We start from the raw sequence: 21,513 nt of genomic DNA on the forward strand, positions 1-21,513 counted from the left end.
GTATTAATGCAAGGAGGCTGTAGATGCATTTACTCTCAGACTCAACAATCCCACTTCTAGGAATATCTTAGAAACACCTGCATATGAACAAAAAGACATGCACAGATTCATTCACTGTGGCATTGTTTACACTAAAAGAATAGACACAACTCATTTCTTTTAATAGCATCTTAAGTTATAGTATGTCCAATACAGGGGAAGAGAATTGTAAAAAAGAATAAGGGTGCTCTTTATGTACTGATACAGAAAAATATCCAGGATACACTAACTAAAAAAAAACTAAGGTGCAAGACAATGCACATGCAATTACTTTTTCTTTAAGAAAAGGTGGGAAATGAAAATGTGTATTTATATTTGATTTCCATTTCCATAAAGAAGCAGAGGAAAGAATACAACAGACAGCAGGGAAGAAAGTAAAAATGAGATGTCCAAAACATACATTTTTTATAGTATTGATTTTTTTTTGGAAACACACAAATGTGTTACCTAGTCAAAAAATTACCTTAACTATAAAAATTTAAAAGGGTAGATAGCTTTTTCCCTCTCCAAAGTAGAGGCTTAAGGAGCCTACAGACTAGTAAAAAGACAGATGAATAAACAAATGCAGCAAGGTAGTCTAAGTTCATGATAGATCTACTTCTCCCATAGGTAAAGTTAGGAAAAGTCAAGTCCAAGGTACTCACTCTGACCTAGGGAAAGATTTTGGAGATTTGGTCCAAAATCAGTTCATTCTCCATCAACCTAGAAATGGGGTCATCTGAGGCTTTGGAGAGATACTTCCAGAGTAAGATTCCAAAGCAGCTATTTCGGGTCTTTTTCTCTTCCGCAGATGGCAAATCCTGTGCTGGGTTTCTTCTAACAGCTTGTTTCTCTGTCTGCCTCTGAAGCTCCTCGTGGAGAAAGCGTGCAAACTGTGTGGCGCTTCACCTGTTCCCCTGGCAGAGGTCACCCTGCTGCACACAGCACCACTCACCATCTGAGCTGAAGGCCACTCCGTGTCCTCCTGGACGATTTCAGAGTGGCAGAGCTCCCAGGACGCCTTTCTCCAGAGTTACGCTGAAAACTGCAGGGCTCACTGCATCACATCAGGGCTCTTCTGGATTAAACGCATGAAATGCACTGAGCCAGGAGAGGGACAGCACCCCCGACATAAACGTCAGGGTTGTTGTCTACTCTCTTCTCAATTACCAAAAGTGCAAAGACGTTTTAAAACATACGGGGAAGACCACAATAGCTAAAACATGGAAAGAGCCTAAGTGTCCATCAACAGATGAATGGATCAAGAAGATGTGGTTTATCTATACCATGGAATACTACATGGCAATGAGAAACAATGAAATCTGGCCATGTGTAGCAACATGGATGGACCTTGAGGGTGTTATGCTGAGCGNATTTCTGTGCTGTTTAAAGAGGTTTTAAATAAGTCTGAAAGGGGACATAACCACTTTAGAAAGGAAGATATGAAAGAATATGGGAGAAGGGAGGGCTAATCTACCATTGCTTACCATTTATATTGTTTCTCTGAAGCTGTATCATCCCTAACAGCTGTTGTAGTAGGTAAAGCTCCTACACTTCTCTGATCTTCAAAAGGACAGCCAACTCAACAGGCATACCTAGTCATGTGATCTACAGGGAGGAAAGGCATCCCTCAGCTGTTAGGCAAACCCACGCTGGGCTTTTGCAGCTTCTCTAATACCACTTGAAGATCAGATGGGGAGACAAGCTGTTAAAGAATACCCAGCATAGGTCCTGCTACCAGAGAAGAGGGAGGAAACTGTAATAACTGCCAAGAATGAAGCATCTGAGGAAACCATCTTATTGGCAAGTAAAAAAGGCTTACCAAAAGATCAAGAAATTATAAACATGCTTACATTTGTCAGACTTAGTCTAACTTCCCATTCAAGAAAAGAATTCTTAATGACATGAACTCCAGGTCACACCTGAATCCAGGAGGTATGCAGACAGAATAGCTAGGAGGAGTCAGCACTAGGAATTCCAATAAGGTAAAAGAAGTCCGCTAAGAGGTCTATTCATCTAGAGTGGTGCATACAAATACTCCAAGTTCAGGTTGGGGCTAAGTCCAGATTCCATACAACTGGCACAGATGAGAGGGACTCAGACAAATAGTGGGGGCTCCAACACATGGACCATATTCATAGTCAACGCATCCACCCGAGGAGGAGGCAGGCAGGCTGTGGGCAAATAAGTTGGTTCAGACATCAGGATTTTAGTAGGGACAGAATGGAATACAGGAACCAGTGTGGAAGCAAAGGCTAATGAATTCAAACAACCAAAGTCCAAACAAAGAAGGTTATAGCTATTCATGACTTTCTTTTTGACTATCATTCTCTACAGCAATCATTTCAATGTTCTTAAGGTTCTTGACACTGTTGTGAACTGAACTGTGTCTGTCAGATAGGCTTGAAGATATATTGAAGTCCTAAACTCTAGGACCTGTGACTGTAACTTTATTTGGAAAAAGGGTCTCTGTAGATATAATCAAATTAAGATGGGGTCATACTGGACTGGGGTGGGCCCTAACTCAATGACTGGCATCCTTACAAGAAGACAGAAATTTGGACATAGAAAGACAGACACGAGAGAATGCCATGTGAAGACAGAGGGAGAGACTGGAGAGGCATCTCCAAGCCAACGGACACCAAGGATTGCTGGTAACCACCAGAGGCCAGGACAGAGGCATGGAACACATTGTCCCTCAGAACCTTCAAAAGGAACCAATTCCCCCAGTGCCTGGATTTTAGACTTCTAGCCTCGAGGACCATGAGAGAATAAAGTTCTGTTGTTTTAAGCTATCAAGTTTACGTTCTATGTTACAGCAGCAGGAGGAAACTAATATACCCTCCACAGAGATAAATAAATTCAAGGCGAGAAGTGAGTTTCCTACTTCCATATCCTCTTCCTACTTCCTCTCTTCCCTCTAATTCCACAGTGTAAGAGGTGCCCTTCTCACTGGAGCTGACATGTCAACCCCTATGTTTTGCATTTTTCCTTGATCCCATCCTCACAGCACTCATTCCTCTATTCTACTAGGTCATTTTATTATTCTAGTTCCTACTGAAACTACTAAAGTACTAAAAGTATTACTAAAGTAGTAGACTAACTCCCTCTGTATTAGGCCCTTTCCCTTGACAACACTACTCTTCCCTTGCAAGATCCTGCTTTTCTTTCAGTTCAAGCTACCCTAAAGGCAGTCTATGTTGCCCTTACATCCTTGCCACTAACCTACCCCTTAACTTTTTACAATTTGAATTCTCCTCATACCATCCTACTGAAACAGTTCTGTTAAGTCACCCATGAACACATTAAAAAGCAAATCTTTGGCTTTGTCTCAGTGCTTATTCATCTTGTCATCACTCAGCAATACCGTTGTAGACTATATCCTCTTCTTTACATCCCGCCCCCCGATTTCTAAGTCACAGCACAACATGAATTTTTTCCTCTTTTAGGGCTCACGTCTTTTTCTTCCACCAACTCTTCTTTCAATGAAGGCATTAAGAAAACCAACTCTGGCTTTCTTTTCCTATTTCTGCCATTCATTAGCTATGTACATTCAAGCAGAGCGAGTCACTTAAAACTCTGTGTGGCTTAAGTTTCCTTAGCTTTGAAATGGGAAAAGAATTCCAACCTAAGGCTGCAGTAAGGACTACGTGACTTCATATACATACAGCGCTTAGGACCATGAGTGGCACACAGTAAGCACTACATGAAGTTGCTGCTGTGGCTGCTGCTGTCACTGCTTGGGTACATCCACTCTGACAGCTCTTTCCTCTGTCCTGAATTCTCCCGTTTCACTCCATGCAATATATACAGGTAACCCCTTAACAATGTGGGGGTTAGGGGCAACCAAACCCTCATGCAGTTGAAAATTCACACATACTTTTGACTCCCCCAAAACTTAACTACTAATAGTGTACTGTTGACTGGAAGCCTTACTGATTACATAAACAGTTGGTTAACATATACTTTGTATGTCATATATTATATACTGTATTCTTATAATAATAAGCTAGAGAAAATAAAATGTTAAGAAAATCGTAAGGAAAATATATTTACTATACTGTACTGTATTTATTGAAAAACATCTTCATATAAGGAGACCTACATGGTTCAAATCTGTATTGTTCAAGAGTCAACTGTACTTGGTAAGAACCCCTAATGGACAAGGGAACTGCCTTTGGGGATTACAAAGGTATTTATTCCCTCATGAAACATATAGTCTATGAGATTATGGTATATGAATGATATTTCTTAAGACTGGGAGACTGATAAGAGGTAATAACAAAAGGAAATCTATATGGAACATCAAAGAAAGGAAGAACTGTATCTGGTTGTAGAGAATCACCAAAGGTTTATTAAAGTAGCTTCGAAGGACGGGATCTGTGTCAGGCGGAGAAGAGGGGAGAGTGCATTCCAGGCAATGGGAACAAACTGGCAAAAAAACAAAAAAAAACAAAAAACCCTCTGAGGTAAGGTGCGAGGAGGCACCCAGCAGCATAATTGAAATGTAAGTTATATGTAGGAAAAAAGTGGGAGATAACGTTGAAAAGCTGTCATATTATGAACATCCTTGAGTGTCATGATAAAAATTTATTTAATTTTGGAAGCATTAGGGAGTATGAAGATGATGTAATAAGAGCGTCTATGATTAATGTGATATGATTAATCAAGCAAGAGAAACAAGTCAATCAGGAGTTTCCTCTATCTGTCAGAGGAACAAGAGTTTTGTTGTCAGAAAATGTGGATTGAATTTTGGTTCTGACACTTAGCAGTGACCTCGGCCTAGTCATCTGCCCTCTCTGAGCCTGTTTCCTTACTTATAAAATGGTGTTAGAAACGAAGATGGCCCCCCTGAGTCTCAGCTTTCTGATGTTCCATCTGGCTCACATGACAAAAAGGACTGCAGAGATATAAATAATTAGGGTTACTAATTGGTTGACCTTAGAATAGGGAGATTATCCAGGTAAGCAAACCTAATGACTAAGGCCTTTAGAAGCAGAGAGCTTCCTACCACTGGTTACAAAAGACAAAGTCAGGGAGACTGGAAGCAGGAAGAAGATTCAACGCAAGAGTTCCTACTGCCAGCCTTAAAACAGGAAGCTTCAATCTCCCAGGAGGGTCTGTGAGTGGAGGGGGCAGGGTGCAAGCGGTCTCTAGAAGCTGAGAGTAGCCCTGGTGTTTAGCCAGCTAGGAGGGGGGCCCTTGGCCTCACACCTGCAAACAATGAATCGGCCAGCAACCTGAAGGTGCTTGGAGGATTCTTCCCCAGAGTCCAGCTCAGCCAACACCCTGTGAGACGCTGAGTCGAAAATCCAGCCCGTCCACCAAGACCTCTGACTTGGAGAGCCATCGGCTAATAAATGGGTATTGTTTTAAACAATTAGGTATATAGCAATCTGTTATACAGCAATAGAAAACAAATACAACACGGATTCTAATATTTGTTCTATTTTATGTGACTGTTGTGAGGCTCAAAGAAAATAATATATATGTGACTAATACACAAATTTTATAGCTGACATGCAGTTGACATGTCTAATATATATCATTTCTCACAACTTCTCTCCCTCATCAAATAGGTTCATTTTCTTTATTTCTTTAATGGAACCACAATTACAGGTTTGTTCTATTTTGTTGTGGGCTGGGGAACTGTGATATACAGGGCACTAGTACCTCCCTGGAGTAAGCCTGAATATGACGGGATATGAATGTATGTACGTGTGCATACTGTTGAGTGTATAAATAAAGGAAGAAAGAAGTTATCAAAAGCAAAGGTTGAATAATGAGATAATGTAAATACTAATCTGTAAAAGTGCCGAATAGATCTACCACTAGTATGGAGTGTCACCTAAAAATCTGTGTAAGAATAATTTATAACAGGGGTGCCTGGGTGGCTTAGTCGGTTAAGTGTCCAACTTCGGCTCAGATCATGATCTCAGGGCTCGTGAGCTCGAGCCTCCTGTTGGGCTCTGTGCCGACAGCTCAGAGCCCGGAACCCACTTTGGATTCTGTGTCTCCCTCTCTCTCTACCTCTCCCCGGCTCGCACTCTGTCTCTCTCTCAAAAATAAATAAACGTTAAAAAAAATTTTTTTAAAGAGAATAATTTATGCCACATGCACCTTATGGACACAAGCAATTTACCAAAAACTATGTCCTTAAACGTTTCTAGGTTTGTTTTCTTTTGTTTGGATACAAAGGACATTTAAACCTTTGCATATTTCTTTTGTTATAGGCCAGGGGAACTCAAAATTATGACAGTAATGGATGCTTCCTGTGACAAAACAATGCAGAGTTGTATAAAGAAATAAAGCATATTTATAATATATACCCAATTCTACTTTCCTAAGGAAACCATTAACCGATTGGTGGGCACCCTTCCATGTCTCTTATAAGCATATAAGCCCAAAGAAGTAAAAAAAGGTTTCTCTATTCTTAGAAAAACTGGAGTCATATTCTACCTATTATGTGTAATTTGTATTTTTCATTTTACACCGTATTGTGTGGGCCTTTCTCCTAGACACTTTATATACATATCACATGTTTCTTAATAGAGGCATAGTATTGCAAGCCATCCATTCATAAAAGTGCCAATTTTCACACTCCCTAGACAACACTGCAAATATAAATCCTTTCATTCCTTGCGTCTGAACAGGAAACTGTTAACTTCTTGTTATAATTTATACTTCTCTAAACAGTGAGACTGAGAATCCTTTCACATGCATGTTAACTGCTCATATCTCCTCTTTTGATTGGTCTGCTCATACCCTTTGCCTTTTTTTATTGGCCTTTTACTGATTTATTCATAATCTTTATGATCAAGGATATGTTTTTCACCAACTGTGAGATTTGTGGACATTTGTATTTTAACTTTATGACTTTTAAAAATTCCTATGGAAGTTCTAAATTTTCTTATGTATTCAAACTTGTCAATTTTTTTTGTTTTATGGCTCTTGGCATTGTTCTCGTGCCAGGAGATTTTTTATAGAAAAAACATCCTGCCTTTTCTTCTAGTACTTTTGTAATTTTAAAAACCTCAAGTTATTATTTTCGATAGGTTAACCAGTCATCCTAACTCCATTTTTTGAATAACTGAATCCCACTTATACACTGTAATTTTACTGGTCTATCTCTGTCCATCTGGCTATCTTTGAGGCAGTATGGCAAGCAGAATAGCTTTATAATACGTGTCCTCTGGAGGAACAGCTTCCTCGTTGTTTTTGCTTGCATCTTCTTGGACAATGACTCTTGTAGATTACATAGGGTATCATTTTCTTAAGTTCCCCCCAAAGAACTGCTCGAAAATTGATTAAACGTAGAGAGTAAACCAGATATACCTGACCTCTTTATGATATTCAGACACTTTTCCATCCCACGACTTTTTAGTCTTTTGATAAAGTATCACACTTTTTTTCATGTAGATTTTGCTTATTTTCTTTTAGGGTTATTTCTGAGTATTTCATTGTTTTCCATCAAGTCTTCTAACTGGTTATTCTTTAAATAAAGGAAATCTAGTGAATTTTTGTGTATTTGTACTGTGCCTGGCTCCCTAGCCAAACAGTATTATTCATGAGCTTTGTATGTCATTCATAGCTAACCCTAGGTAACAATCACTTAAAAATAACAATTTTGTTCCTTTCTGTAAATATTTATACAGCTTATTTCTTTTTCATTCTGTACTAATTAACTTCACCCACCAGAACAATTACTTTTTAATAGTTTAATAATATACTTTCAGCCAAAATATACAGACTATATGTACTTTTAATTATTATTATTTTACCATTCTTGATGTTAGGGAAAACAAGATGTGTAGGTGAACTTCTGTTTTCAGCAGCTTCTTTCTTCTCGTTAACAGTTGAAATAAAACTGCTAAAAGTGGAAATTTGGCCTTTGGATCCTCTGTCCAAACCCTAAAAACAGAAAAGTTAACATTGCAGCGCAATTCCCACTGGCTATATTTAAATTATTTTGTTGCAGAAATCATACACACTTATAACAGAGATTTTAATTTGATTATAGATATATGATAATAGACAAAATATATAATATTGACTTACCTTTTCTAGGACCAAATTGTTTTAACTATAAAATGAAAATAGTCATATCACGCTTACAAACTGAGAGTTGGAAATAGGGGTATTAATAGTACCTTCCTCACAAAGTTACTGTGAGGTCTCACTGAGATAATGCATATAAAATAACTGGCATAGCTCCTTGCACATGGTACACGCTCCACTCATGTTAACTCTTTTAACTTTGTATTTAAATAATGCCATTTTCATGAGCTCTGCAAATATTATTTCTAATAGTTAACATGCATGTGATACTTCACACATCGATTCATTGAAGGTTTGTTTTCTTTTGGCAGCAACTTTAAAAGTTCAGGTAAAAAGATAAACCTTTTATTACAGTTCATTTCTTTTCAAGCACTGTGACTATACTTTGGGTGTACCAGAATTAAAAAAGATAATGAATGCTAACATAATAAAAGCCACATGTGAAAAACTCATAGCTAATATAATCCCAAATAGGGAAAAATAGAGGTTTTTCTCTACAGTTAGGAACAGGACAGGGATGTTCACTCTCACCACTTTTATTCAACATAGTACTGGAAATCCTAGCCTCAGCAATCATGCAACAGAAAGAAACAAAAGGCTCCGAAATTGGCAGAGAAGTAAAGCTTTCGCTATTTGCAGAAGACATGATACTATATATAAAAAAACCCTGAAAGACTCCACTAAAAAACTCCTAGAACTGAAAAACGAATTCAGTAGTCGCAGGACCCAAAATCAATATACAGAAATCTGTGACATTTCTACACACCAATAATGAAGCAGTAGAAAGAGAAATTAAGGAACTGATCCCATTTACGACTGCACCAAAACTAAAAAGATACCTAGGAATAGGCCTAACCAAAGAACTGAAAGCCTATATTCTGAAAACTACAAAACACTGATGAAAGAAATTAAAGATGACACAAAGGAATGGAAGGACATTCCATGCTCATGGACAGGAAGAACAAATATTGTTAAAATGTTTGTATTAATCAAAGCAATCCACACATTTAATGCAATCGCTATCAAAATACCAACAGCATTTTTCACAGAACTAGAACAAACAATCCTAAAATTTGAATGGAACCACAAAAGACCCCGAATAGCCAAAGCAATCTTGAAAAAGCAAAGCAAAGCTGGAGGTGTCCCAATTTCAGACGTGAAGAAAACCCAGAAATGAACGCACTACCATATGGTCAATTAATCTTCGACAAAGCAATAAAGAATACCCAATAAGAAAAAAGCCTGTCTCTTCAACAAATGGTGCTGGGAAAATTGGCCAACAACATGCAAAAGAATGAAATTGGACCTCTTTCTTACACCATACACAAAAATACATTCAAAATGATTTACAGATCTAAATGTGAGACAGGAAACCATTAAAATCCTAGATGTGAACACAGGTAGTAACTTCCTTGACATCAGCTGTAGCAACTTCTTTCTAGATATGTCTCCAGAAGGGATGCAAAAGCACAACAAAAACAAAAACTACTGAGACTGTATCAAAATAAAAAGCTTATGCAGAGGGAAGAAAATAAATAACAAAACTAAGAGGCAAACTATGAAGTGGGAGAAAACATTTAGAAATATCTAATAAAGAGTTAGTATCTAAAATATATAAAGAACTTCTAAAACTCAACACCCCAAAAATGAATGATCCAGTTTAAAAATGGGCAGAAGACATGAAGAGACATTTTCCAAAGAAGACATACTGATGGCCAACAGACACATGAAAAGATGCTCAAAATCACTCATCATGAAGGAAATGCAGATGAAAATTACAATGAGATACCACCTCACACCTGTTAGAATGGCTACAATGAACAACACAAGAAACAATAGGTGATGGTGAGATGTGGAGAAAGGGGAACCCTCCTGCACTGTTGGTGGGAATGCAAACTGGTGCAGCTACTCCGGAAAACAGTATGGAGGTTCCTCAAAAAGTTAAGGCGCGCCTGGGTGACTCAGTCGGTTAAGCGTTCAACTTCAGCTCAGGTCATGATCTCACAGTTTGTGGGTTTAACCCCCGTGTTGGGCTCTGTGCTGACAGCTCAGAGCCTGGAGCCTGCTTCAGATTCTGTGTCTCCCTCTCTCTGCATTGTCTCCCCCATTTGCATTCTCTCTCTCTCTCTTTCTCAAAAATAAATAAAACATTTAAAACATTTTTAAGTTAAAAATAGAACTACCCTACGATCTAGCAAACCACACTATATATTTACCCAGAGAATACAAAAATACTAACTCAAGGGATACGCGCACCCTGACATTTATGGCAACGTTATGTACAATAGTCAAATTATGGAAAAAGCCCAAGGGTCCATTGATTGATGAATGGATAAAGAAGATGTGGTATATACATACTATGGAATATTACTCCTTAAATTTCTTGGTTTTCACAGTACAGAGTTTCTTTTTCCTCTCCTCCTTCCTCATTCATCAAACTGATTTCCATTTGCCTTTTCAGAATCAGCTCATATAACATGTAGCAGAAACATTTATGATTCCCACAGATTCACTCTCCCACATTCCCTACTCTTTTACAGATAAGTGGGGCCATCTGATTCATTCTAATAGGACCACAAGTAGAAATTTTACTTGCTCATTGCCTAGACTTAGGTTCAGTGAAGACTGATTAATATTTCTGAGTTAGGATTAGTCTATGTGATCGAGCCTATTAAACACACTGCCTAACTAAAGTAGTCTTTTTTTTTTTTAATATTTATTTATTTATCTTGAGAGAAAGAGAGAGCACATGAGCAGGGAAGGGGCAGAGAGAGAGAGGAAGGGAGAGAATCCCAAGGAGGCTCTGCACTGTCAGCACAGAGTCCAACACGGGGCTCAATCCCTTGAACTGTGGGACCATGAACTGAGCTGAAATCAAGAGTCGGACACTTAACTGACTGAGCTACCCAGGCACCCCTGTAAAGTAGTCTTCTAATGGATATAGGATATGAATCTGTTTTCAGAATCATAAACAGTATCATGTAGGGTCTTGTACAAAACCTCTGATGTGATGAGTGGCTCAACAAATGACTATTCCTGTGAAAACATAGTAAAACAAGTCATTTATTGAGTACTTGCTATAGGCTTGGTGCTATACTAAGTATGTTAACATAACATTTCTATGAGGAATGTATTCACACCCCACTTTGTGAATGAGGAAACTAAGTACCAAGCCCAAAGCCACAGAGCTGGAAAATGGGTATTCAAACTTTGAGCGACCCTGAAGTCTCTACACTTAAATCACCTTATATCAAAGTCTCTAGCATGGTAGCTATCACTTATTAATAATTTATCCTGTGACATTAAGTATGTTATACTTATCACAGGCTGTTTTCACAAGGTTGTTGTGAAAACAGCCTTTTATCTTCTTGACTTCTACAGATATAGGCTGAATGAATTCAATAGTTTTAGGAGCAACTCACCTAAGCAGACAGAGGAAATTAACGCTAAGGAGAAAAACTAAGTGTACTTTAAGGAAACGTTTGACGCCCTAGCAATCTAGGGAAGACCCAATATTTTATTTTCCTCCTGCTTCCTCTACTTCTTCTCAATAAAAGAGGTCCCAAAGAACACTGCTCAGTTCATGTATGGAATCTCCAAATAATAAAAAATAATAAGTAACCAATTCTATCAATGAAGCCATTTAACAGTTATCAATTCTAATCTTTAGTAGATTTAGAATACAGATTCCCAAGGAGAAAGAAAATTGGAGAAAGAGAGAAGACAGTGATATCCAATACTTTTCTACAGAACAGTCTTAGTAAATTACATAAATTCACAAAACTAGTATGTTGATTAGGAAAATAAAATTAAAATAAACTATATATTTGAAAAAGTAAATCATTCCTTACTATAAATATTAGGATACTGAAATAAGAATTTTATTAACTCCTAGGGCCAAGTTTGCTTATTTGTATATTTTGTTCTATAGAATATATTAAATGATAGTGGGAGCAAATGCCAAATTTGATGCACTATGTATTTCATTTACACATAGTAATTAATAAAAGTAACCAATTTGTAAAATGAGATCAATGAATGGCCTCTCAATAATGGAGCTTGTTAACTTGGCTTTAAATATCTCTAGTAAGTTAATATACAAAGGAAGGTTTTTGTTTTTTCTACCGATAACTGTCAAAGACAGCCATTTTTTAAGACTGAGCAATAATGGGATTTAAGGAGCAGAGTGGTTGAAAAGAGAATTAGGAAGGGAGAATGGCCCAGTAAGATAAGACAGGAAAAGTAGGCAGGAACCATTATCATGAAGCCTTCAGGCTATGGAGTAGAGATGATGCGGCTGAAGGAGAAAGGGAAAAATCACTGAGGTCTTCTAAACAGGGAGTGACAGGATCATATCTGTATCTTAGAAAAATCACTCTGTCAGAAGTATAGGGAAGAAACCGAAGGGAATAATACTAGAAGCTAACCCAGGCCTATCAGAGGAAATCTGGAGTCTGAACCAAGGAAGTCTGACCAGGACAATAGGAACAGGGAATGGAGAGGCATGAAGGGCTGGGCCAAAACAATGGCAAAATGTAACTGCTATTTCAGTTCCAAATGTGAAGTATAATGAGAATCACAGAACTCTCCCACAAATTATAAAATAAATAAGGGACGTAAAATGCTCTATTTCAAATTTCAGGAGAACAGGCATATAATTTAAGAATATGCAAAAACTTGAAGATTCTAGACTGGGTTTCATAAGAATATGATTCATAAGTGACCAGAAAAAGGAATCAATGCTCACTAGGCAAAAGCATGTTTCTCATGTCAAAGTAATAGATTTTTTCCTAATTGACAGGGTTATCATTATGCCACTGTTGTATAGCCACTGTTACGCAAAACAAATATAAGGACAGAACTGTGGGAAATACAGGCATAATTCCTTTTGTTATGGTTTACTTTATCCATTTTCACAGATATTGCATTTTTACAAATTGAAGGTTTGTGACAACCCTGCATCAAGGAAGTCTATCAGCACCATTTTTCTGAGAACATTTACTTACTTTGTGTCTCTGTGTCACATTTTAATAATTCTTGCAATATTTCAAGCTTTTTCATTATTATTACGGTGATCTGTAATCAATGATCTTTGGTAATTGTTTTAATCTATTGTAATTGTTTTGGGGCACCATAAATCATGCCCACATAAGATGGCACACTTAACTGATAAATGTTCTAACTCCATTAGGATCGGCCATTCTCCCATCTCTCTCCCTGTCTTTGGGCCTCCCTATTCCCTGAGAAACAGCAATACTGAAATTAGGCCAACTAATAACCCTACGCTGGCTTCTGAGTGTTCAAGTGAAAGCAAGACTTGCGTATCTAACTTTAAATCAAAAGCTAAAAGTGATTCTGTTTAGTGAAGAAGAAATTTTGATGCATGAAATAAGCTGACAACTAGGCCTGTTGCACCAAACAGCCAGATTGCAAATGCAAAGGAAAAGTTCTTGAAGGAAATTAAAAATGCTACTCCCATGAACACATAAATGATAAAAAAACAAAACAGCTTTATGGTAGATATGAAAAAAGGTCTAGTGATCTGGATGGAAGATCTGAACAGCCACAACACTCTCTTCAACCAAAGGCTAATATCTAGAGCATACTTAATATCCCTAACTCTCTGCAATTATATGAAGGCTGAGAGAGGTGAGGAAGCTGCAGGAGGAAAGGTGGAAGCTAGCAGAGTTGTTCATGAGGTTTAAAGAAAGAAGCCGTCTCCATGACAAGAAAGTGTGAGATGAAGCAGCAAGTGCCGATGCAAAAGCTGCAGCAGGTTATCCAGAAGATCTAGCTAAGGTCATTTGTGAAGGTGGCTGCACTAAACAACAGATTTTTCAGTGTAGACAAAACAGCCTCCTGTTGGAAGAAGATTCATCTAAAACTTTCACAGAAAGAAGTTAGTGCCTGCTTTCAAAAGACAGGCTGACTCTCTTCTAGGAGCTAATGCAGTTGGTGATTCTAACTTGAAGCCAATGCTCCTTGACCATTCTGAAAATTCTGGGGTCCTTAAGAATCATCCTAAATCTACTCTGCCAGTGCTCTATAAATGGAATAACAAAGTCTGGGTGACAGCATATCTGTTTACAATATGGCCTACTGACTATTTTATGCCCACGGTTGAGACCTAATACTCAGAAAAAAAAGATGCCTTTCAAAATACTACTGCTCATTGATAAGGCACCTGGTCACTCAGAACTCTGATGGAGATATACAATGAATCAAATATTGTTTCCATGCCTGCTAACACAACATCCATTCTACAGCTCATATATCGAGCAGACATTTACACTGTCTACTAAATATTAAATCTAAATCAGACATTTAGATTTCTATTAAAAAATACATTTCATGAGGCTATAGCTACCATAGATAGGGTTGCCTCTGATAGGCCTGGGCAAAGTCAACTGAAAAACTTCTAGAAAGGATTTACCATTCCAGATGACATTAAGAGCATTTGTGACTCATGGGAAGAGGTCAGTATTCCCATGAGTTTTCAAACAAGAGTTTGGAAGAAGTTAACTCCAACCTTCATGGGATGACTTTGAGGGGCTCAGCAAGGAGCCCCCTCACTGGAGGGAGTCACTACCTCTACCAGACATGGTAGAAAGAGCAAGAGAACTAGAATCAGAAGTGGAGCCTGAAGATAGGACTGAACTGCAGTGATCTCACAATAAAACCTAAACAAATGAGTCGCTTCTTATGGATGAGTAAAGAAAGTGGTTTCTTGAGATGGAATCAACTTCTGGTGAAGACTGTTGAAATGTCAAGAGAGGACTTAGATTATTACAGAAACTTAGTGGAAAAGGAGCAGCAGGGTTTGAGACAATTGACTCTCACTTTGAAAGAAATTCTACTGTGGGTAAATGCTATCAACCAGCATCAGAGGCCACAGAGCAATCGCTTGTAAAAGGAAAACCAATCAGTGCAACAAATTTCATTGTTGTCTTATTTTAAGAAACTGCCACAGACATCCCAACCTTCAACAGCCACCACCCTCATCAGTCAGCAGCCATCAACATCAAGGCCAAGCCGGGGCACCTGGATGGCTTAGTAGGCTGAGTGTCCGACTTTTGATTCTGGCTCATGGGATCGAGCCCCATGTTGGGCTCCACACTGAGTGTGGGATTCTCACTCTCCCTTTGCCCCTCTCCCCATCCACTAAAGAAAATAATAATTAAGTAAAAAGGCTTTGTTTTAAAAAAAAATCAAGGCAAGACCCTCTACCATGAAAAGGATTATGACTCACTGAAAGCTCCCATGATGGATAGCTCTGTTTAGCAATAAAGTATTTTTAATTAAGGTATGTGTATTGCTTTTTAGACATTATGCTTTTATACACTTGATATAAAGCTACAGTATAGGGTCAACATAATTTTCTATGCACTAGGAAACCAAAATATTCATTTGACTCAATTTATTGTGATATTTGCTTTCTCGCAGTGCCCTAGAACTGAACCTACAGTATCTCTGAGGCATGTATGGTGAAGCTGACAAAGAAGATAAGGAATCAATGGCCAAAGAGATATGAAATCCAAGAAAAGGCGATGTGTTAAAAACTAAGAGAGGATAAAGTTGCAAGAACAAAGCGATCAATGATGTTAAATGATGGAGAATGGTTAGGTCTGAAATGCGCCTACTTGAATGAGCAAGTGTGAAATCTAGGGGACACTGGAAACAACATATTCAGGGGAGGTCGTGGCAGAAACTATGTGAAATGGATGGGTGAATGAATGGGAAGTTAGGAATGTAGGCAATGAGCAGGGATTGCTCTGTCCAGAAGCTTCACAGAAGGGGAGAAAGGCCAGTGGCTGGAAGGGTACAAAGGTTTGAGGGAAGATACACTGAGCATGTTTCACGGCTACCAAATCCATGTTTGCTTCTGTGGTCTGTATAGCATTTCTGCCATTCTTTGTGCAGGAATGGCCATGGATGGGAACAGAGATGGCACTCAACCAAAAGGCAGCCATCTGTAGCCTACGTGGCTACACATGAGGTAACCTGACATAAAGGGCATTGATGCTTCCTAGCCTTTTATCAGAAGGAGGTCTTTCCAGATTTCAGATGAAGGAATATGGAAAAGAGAGCCCAGCCAAGAGTAAGACAGCAGAGGCACAGAAAGTAGCCCGTCTCTCTTCCACTTTGCTTTCTGGTTCTGACATGCGTGCATGTGTCATTCCAACAAATCCCCCTTTTTCTTTTTTAAAAAATTTTAATGTTTATTTTTGAGAGAGAGAGAGAGAGAGGGAGAGAGAGAGAGACAGAGTGTGAGTGGGGAAAAGGCAGAGAGAAAGGGAGACACTAAATCCGAAGCAGGCTCCAGGCTCTGAGCTGAAGCCCAATGCGGCACTCAAACCCATGAACCCTGAGATCATGACCTGAGCCAAAGTCAGATACTTAAAACAACTGAGCCACCCAGGTGCCCCCTCCCTTTTTCAAAAAGGAGGCATATCTGGCCTTATTTTCTGTTCCTTATAATCAAAAAAACCTTAAATGACATGAAAAAAAAAAATCCTTGGTTTAGCAAGTCTCTTTGTTAGACGGCTGTGTTCTTGATACTGTATACTTGAGATGACATGAAACAAATCATGGACGATTTTACAGGTTGACAGTACACTACAGATTAATAAAACCAAACTCTCAAAACAGCTGTTGCCCCACACGAGCTTGTACAAGAGAACTCTTAACACAAAACTCAATACTTTCATGAGGAAAAACAGGGCAGCATGCCGTGCACTGCAGGAATGCCATGGACGGGAGCAGAAACAGGCAGGTCAACTAAAAATTAGAAAATCAACTCGAGAAGCTATTGGGTATTAATTGACATCAAACATCAGACTAAATTAAAGATTAGAGATCACTACTTTTTGAGTCTTCTGAGAATTGGATCTACCACAATTAATACATCTGGTTTTGTGAGGAGTTTTGGAAATGCGATCTGTGAGTCCTACAGGAGAACACTTCGGATGAAGTCCTGGAATGTGGCCAGCCTACCAACAGTGGGCTGGATGTGTTGAAGAACAGACAGTAGCAGGATACCCAACCAGCTGTTACAGAGCGAAGATAAGCACAAACAGGGAACATGGAGGGGGAAAAAACACCAAGAATTCATTGAGGAAAAACCTCAAAATATTTAAACCTGGTATAGTAAATAATAGACTTGACTCTCTAGGGAGAGGCTACCATGAGTCCAAAGAACAGCAGAAAAATTTTTGCGCGGTAATTATATAACAAATCAAAGATTACATTTCACTAGTGTCTAACGTTGACCTCAGTGGTCTCTTTTTGACTATTTATGATCACAAGTAATTTCAAAAAATGTAAATAGACAAATACAGTACTTGCTCTGCTCCTGTTAACATATAATACTGTCAACTTTAATTTTATTTTAATACAAATTCCTACTTTCAACTTTACTGAGGAACAAACTACACCTGAGTTAAACTTCTGATTTCTTTACCATATTTCTCCTCAGATTCTAATAAAAAAGACATTCATAGTTTTTCAGAATAGCTTTTGTACTGAATACCAAGTTCCACCATATTCAAGATCCTGATAAAATTTACCTTGCTCATCCTCTAACCCCCAAAAGCTGCTGCAAGAGAGAACATATTTTTGTTCACATTCTAAACCAATCATTGATAAAATAATCCTTGCTGGCTCTGTTCCATCACAAAACACATTTTAAAGCCATAATATCTCACCACTATGTTAGACTGAATTAAAATTTAATTTCTGTATCTGTGAAATTCATTATTCATAACAGGGTTCAAACTGCCAGTTTTGTGAACAAGCTGGAAATGCTTGCACTTTAAACTGTATCAAGTGAAAATTAATGTTACATTTAGCTATTTAGACAGGTCACCTGGCGGAAGTTTTACTTACTGAAGAGATGAACACTACAAATGTACATACAGGAAGACGGACTTGATGCAGAGCTCTGTGGCTACGTAAGCTCTGGATGCAGAGCTGTCACAGGCATCCAGTCAACAGGACATGCTAAATTATGTTCAGTATTGTCTATGTGAGATGTACATAACGTATTTTAGAAAATGCTCCATACAATAAACAATGTTTGGGCATTCTAAAATGTTCAATAACACTTGGTTAGTTGGAAAATACACTTATGTAGAATACCTGTCATCAATAATGCCAAATAAAGAACAAAGGAAATTCAACATAGGTCTCCAACTTTCTGATCTCAGGATCCCTTTACGCTCTTAAAAGTTATTGCATGTATTAATTCCTTTTTTAAAAAATTTTTCTTAATGTTTTTATTTATTTCTGAGAGAGAGAGAGAGAGAGAGAGAGAGAGACAGCGTGAGCTGGGGAGGGTCAGAGAGAGAGGGAGACACAGAATCCGAAACAGGCTCCAGGCTCTGAGCTAGCTGTTAGCACAGAGCCCAACGCAGGGCTCGAACCCACCAACTGTGAGATCATGACCTGAGTCGAAGTTGGACGCTTAAACGACTGAGCCACCCAGGGGCCCCTATTAATTCCTTTTAAGAGAACAATAAACCCATTTGTGGAAAATATTATCTTCCCAAACAAAAAAGAAAATCTTAGTGAGAACACTGCCATTGTTTTACATTTTGCAAATCTATTTTTTAACATCTGATTTCACAGAAGACACCTGGATTCTTCTACCTGCTTCTGTGTTCAATTTGTTGCAATGTGAAGTGTCATGTATCCTTAGAACACTACACTCTGCACTCAGATAGTACACGTACTATCATCATAAAAGTAGTTTCCACCTCAAGGAGGAGGAGGAGGAGACTCTGAGGACTGCTACAAAAGGCATTCAAACTAAGAAAGAAGTTACGGAATCTTGGGAGGACAAGAAGATATTTTCTAGATATGCACTGCTTAATAGGCCATTTGCTGGAAGGTGCTACTGAGTACTTGAAATGTGCTAGTCCAAACAGATATCTAGTAAGTGTAAAATACACAATTTTCAAAGATTTAGCATGAAAAAGAGGCAAATTATCTCAGTAAGTGTCTATATTGGTTAAATACTGAAATATAAGTTTCTGGATATGTTGGGCCAAACAAAATATATTATTAAAAGTAATTTTTCCTCTTTATTTTTGTTCTTTTTAATGTAGCTACTGGAAAAATTTTAATTACGTGTGTGGTTCACATTATATTTCTATTGGACAGAGCTGATCCAGAAAGATGAAAACATACTTTCCTAAACTAGATCCAATATAACATACAACCTTAGGAAAAAGAACAGAATTATTATTCTGATTCAGAATTCTTGTATCATTTTTGGATGAAGGGATTTGCTGGAAAAGTGTTAAGTATAAATATGGTATAAAATATACTATAGATAAAGAATAAAAGATTATCTGAATGAATAAAAAATATAGCAATCTATACTTTGGGTCATGCCTTACTGAAATTTATTTTTTAAATCCAAAGATAAATATTTCAACAGCAGCTTAAGTGCTCCTAATGTAATGCATGTATCATTCAATATTGAGGAGTCCAGCGACTACCTGTAATGCACAGAAAAACTACTTTACAAAAGATTAAGCGAATTCCTATGATACTGAGCAAAGGTCACTGTATCAAAAGACAGGTGAACAAATGTCTTTAAGTATATGGGGTACCGGGGTGGCTCAATCAATTAAGCATCTGACCCTTGATTTTGGTTCAGGTCGTGATCTCATGAGTTCAAGCCCTGCGTAGGGCTCTATGCTGACAGCTCAGAGCCTGGAGCCTGCTTCGGATTCTACGTCTCCCTCTCTCTCTCTGCCCTTCCCCTGCTCGCACTAGGTCTCTGTCACTCAAAAATAAACATTAAAAAATTTTTATATATGTTTTAAGTTTAAATAAAAAGCATTAAAGATTCTCTGCTTTGCCATTTTCTTTTTTTTTTAAATAGAAACTGACCTAAACTACCAGTTAGGGACACATCAGATGAAAGGTCTCAATTGTATTTAGTCTACAAAGGAGACTATTTTAAGCCCTGTTACTGGATAAAGATACTTTGTTTTTCTTTTTTTATGTTTTTTTTCACAGTTCCCCATTAGGATGCTGCTTTATAAAATGTGAAGTGCTAACACTGCTCTATAGCTTTCTATTAAGATGTGAAAAGTTAGCTATTTGCAAGGTGTGAACTTCCCTCCCAAACTAAGTAGCACCAGTCCAAGTGGAATTGCTTTCTTTACATGACATAANGCTCAATCAATTAAGCATCTGACCCTTGATTTTGGTTCAGGTCGTGATCTCATGAGTTCAAGCCCTGCGTAGGGCTCTATGCTGACAGCTCAGAGCCTGGAGCCTGCTTCGGATTCTACGTCTCCCTCTCTCTCTCTGCCCTTCCCCTGCTCGCACTAGGTCTCTGTCACTCAAAAATAAACATTAAAAAATTTTTATATATGTTTTAAGTTTAAATAAAAAGCATTAAAGATTCTCTGCTTTGCCATTTTCTTTTTTTTTTAAATAGAAACTGACCTAAACTACCAGTTAGGGACACATCAGATGAAAGGTCTCAATTGTATTTAGTCTACAAAGGAGACTATTTTAAGCCCTGTTACTGGATAAAGATATTTTGTTTTTCTTTTTTTATGTTTTTTTTCACAGTTCCCCATTAGGATGCTGCTTTATAAAATGTGAAGTGCTAACACTGCTCTATAGCTTTCTATTAAGATGTGAAAAGTTAGCTATTTGCAAGGTGTGAACTTCCCTCCCAAACTAAGTAGCACCAGTCCAAGTGGAATTGCTTTCTTTACATGACATAAACTAATTCTTTTCAGAGAGATTGGGAATAAGGAGGTGGATTCTGAAACAAAACCTTGACACCAAAAAAGTACGATGCAATTAATTAATCTTATAAATAACTGAAAACTAATCCTACTCAATATTAAAGAAATGTTAGTACTGAAGCTCAGAAAATTCAGTATTCACTTATCAGGAAAGCCAGGTGGCATGGGAAATTTTATTCACTTATCTTACAACACAAGAATAGAAAAAAATTTCATCAACAGATTATCTTTATACAGTAAACTACTACTTTTAAAATGTCTGACTTGATCCAATCACAATTCCGCAACCAATTTGCTATTCTTTAATAAAAACATGTGGATCAAAACCAAGGTAATTTGAAATAGAGCTCTCCTTAATGACTAGTCTCACACTTCAGACAGACTTTTCAATTCAGTAAAGTAGTAAATTTTCAATAATTTCTATTTTTAAGAGGCATATACATTTACTACAATCATTCCCCCAAAGATGTTTTTTGACTGCATACCAAAATGGCACTAAGTTACAAATATCAACTTAGAAACAACCAGTTATTCATATAAGGCTTAGCAGTCTAACAGTTTGCAATTCAAGACCAGGAGAAAAATAGGGAAACCCAAGCTTCCCAGAGCTTTCGCAGCTCCACCTACTTCCTCGGTTGTCTTCTGTTGATCTTTCTCTATTCTG

The 21,513-nt window shown here is 37.9% G+C and overlaps 1 protein-coding gene across 1 annotated transcript in view; it reads right to left on the minus strand.

The window, feature by feature from the left end:
* HECTD2 (HECT domain E3 ubiquitin protein ligase 2) overlaps positions 1–21,513 on the minus strand; it is a 67,771-nt gene that overhangs the window by 43,774 nt on the left and 2,484 nt on the right. The window contains exon 3 of the mRNA XM_077780443.1: positions 7,800–7,929. Coding sequence (XP_077636569.1) covers positions 7,800–7,929 — 130 coding nt within the window. The remainder of the gene's footprint in view (positions 1–7,799; positions 7,930–21,513) is intronic.

The sequence above is a fragment of the Crocuta crocuta genome, unplaced genomic scaffold (genome assembly GCF_008692635.1).
Source record: "Crocuta crocuta isolate KB4526 unplaced genomic scaffold, BGI_CrCroc_1.0 scaffold170, whole genome shotgun sequence".
NCBI lineage: Eukaryota > Metazoa > Chordata > Mammalia > Carnivora > Hyaenidae > Crocuta > Crocuta crocuta.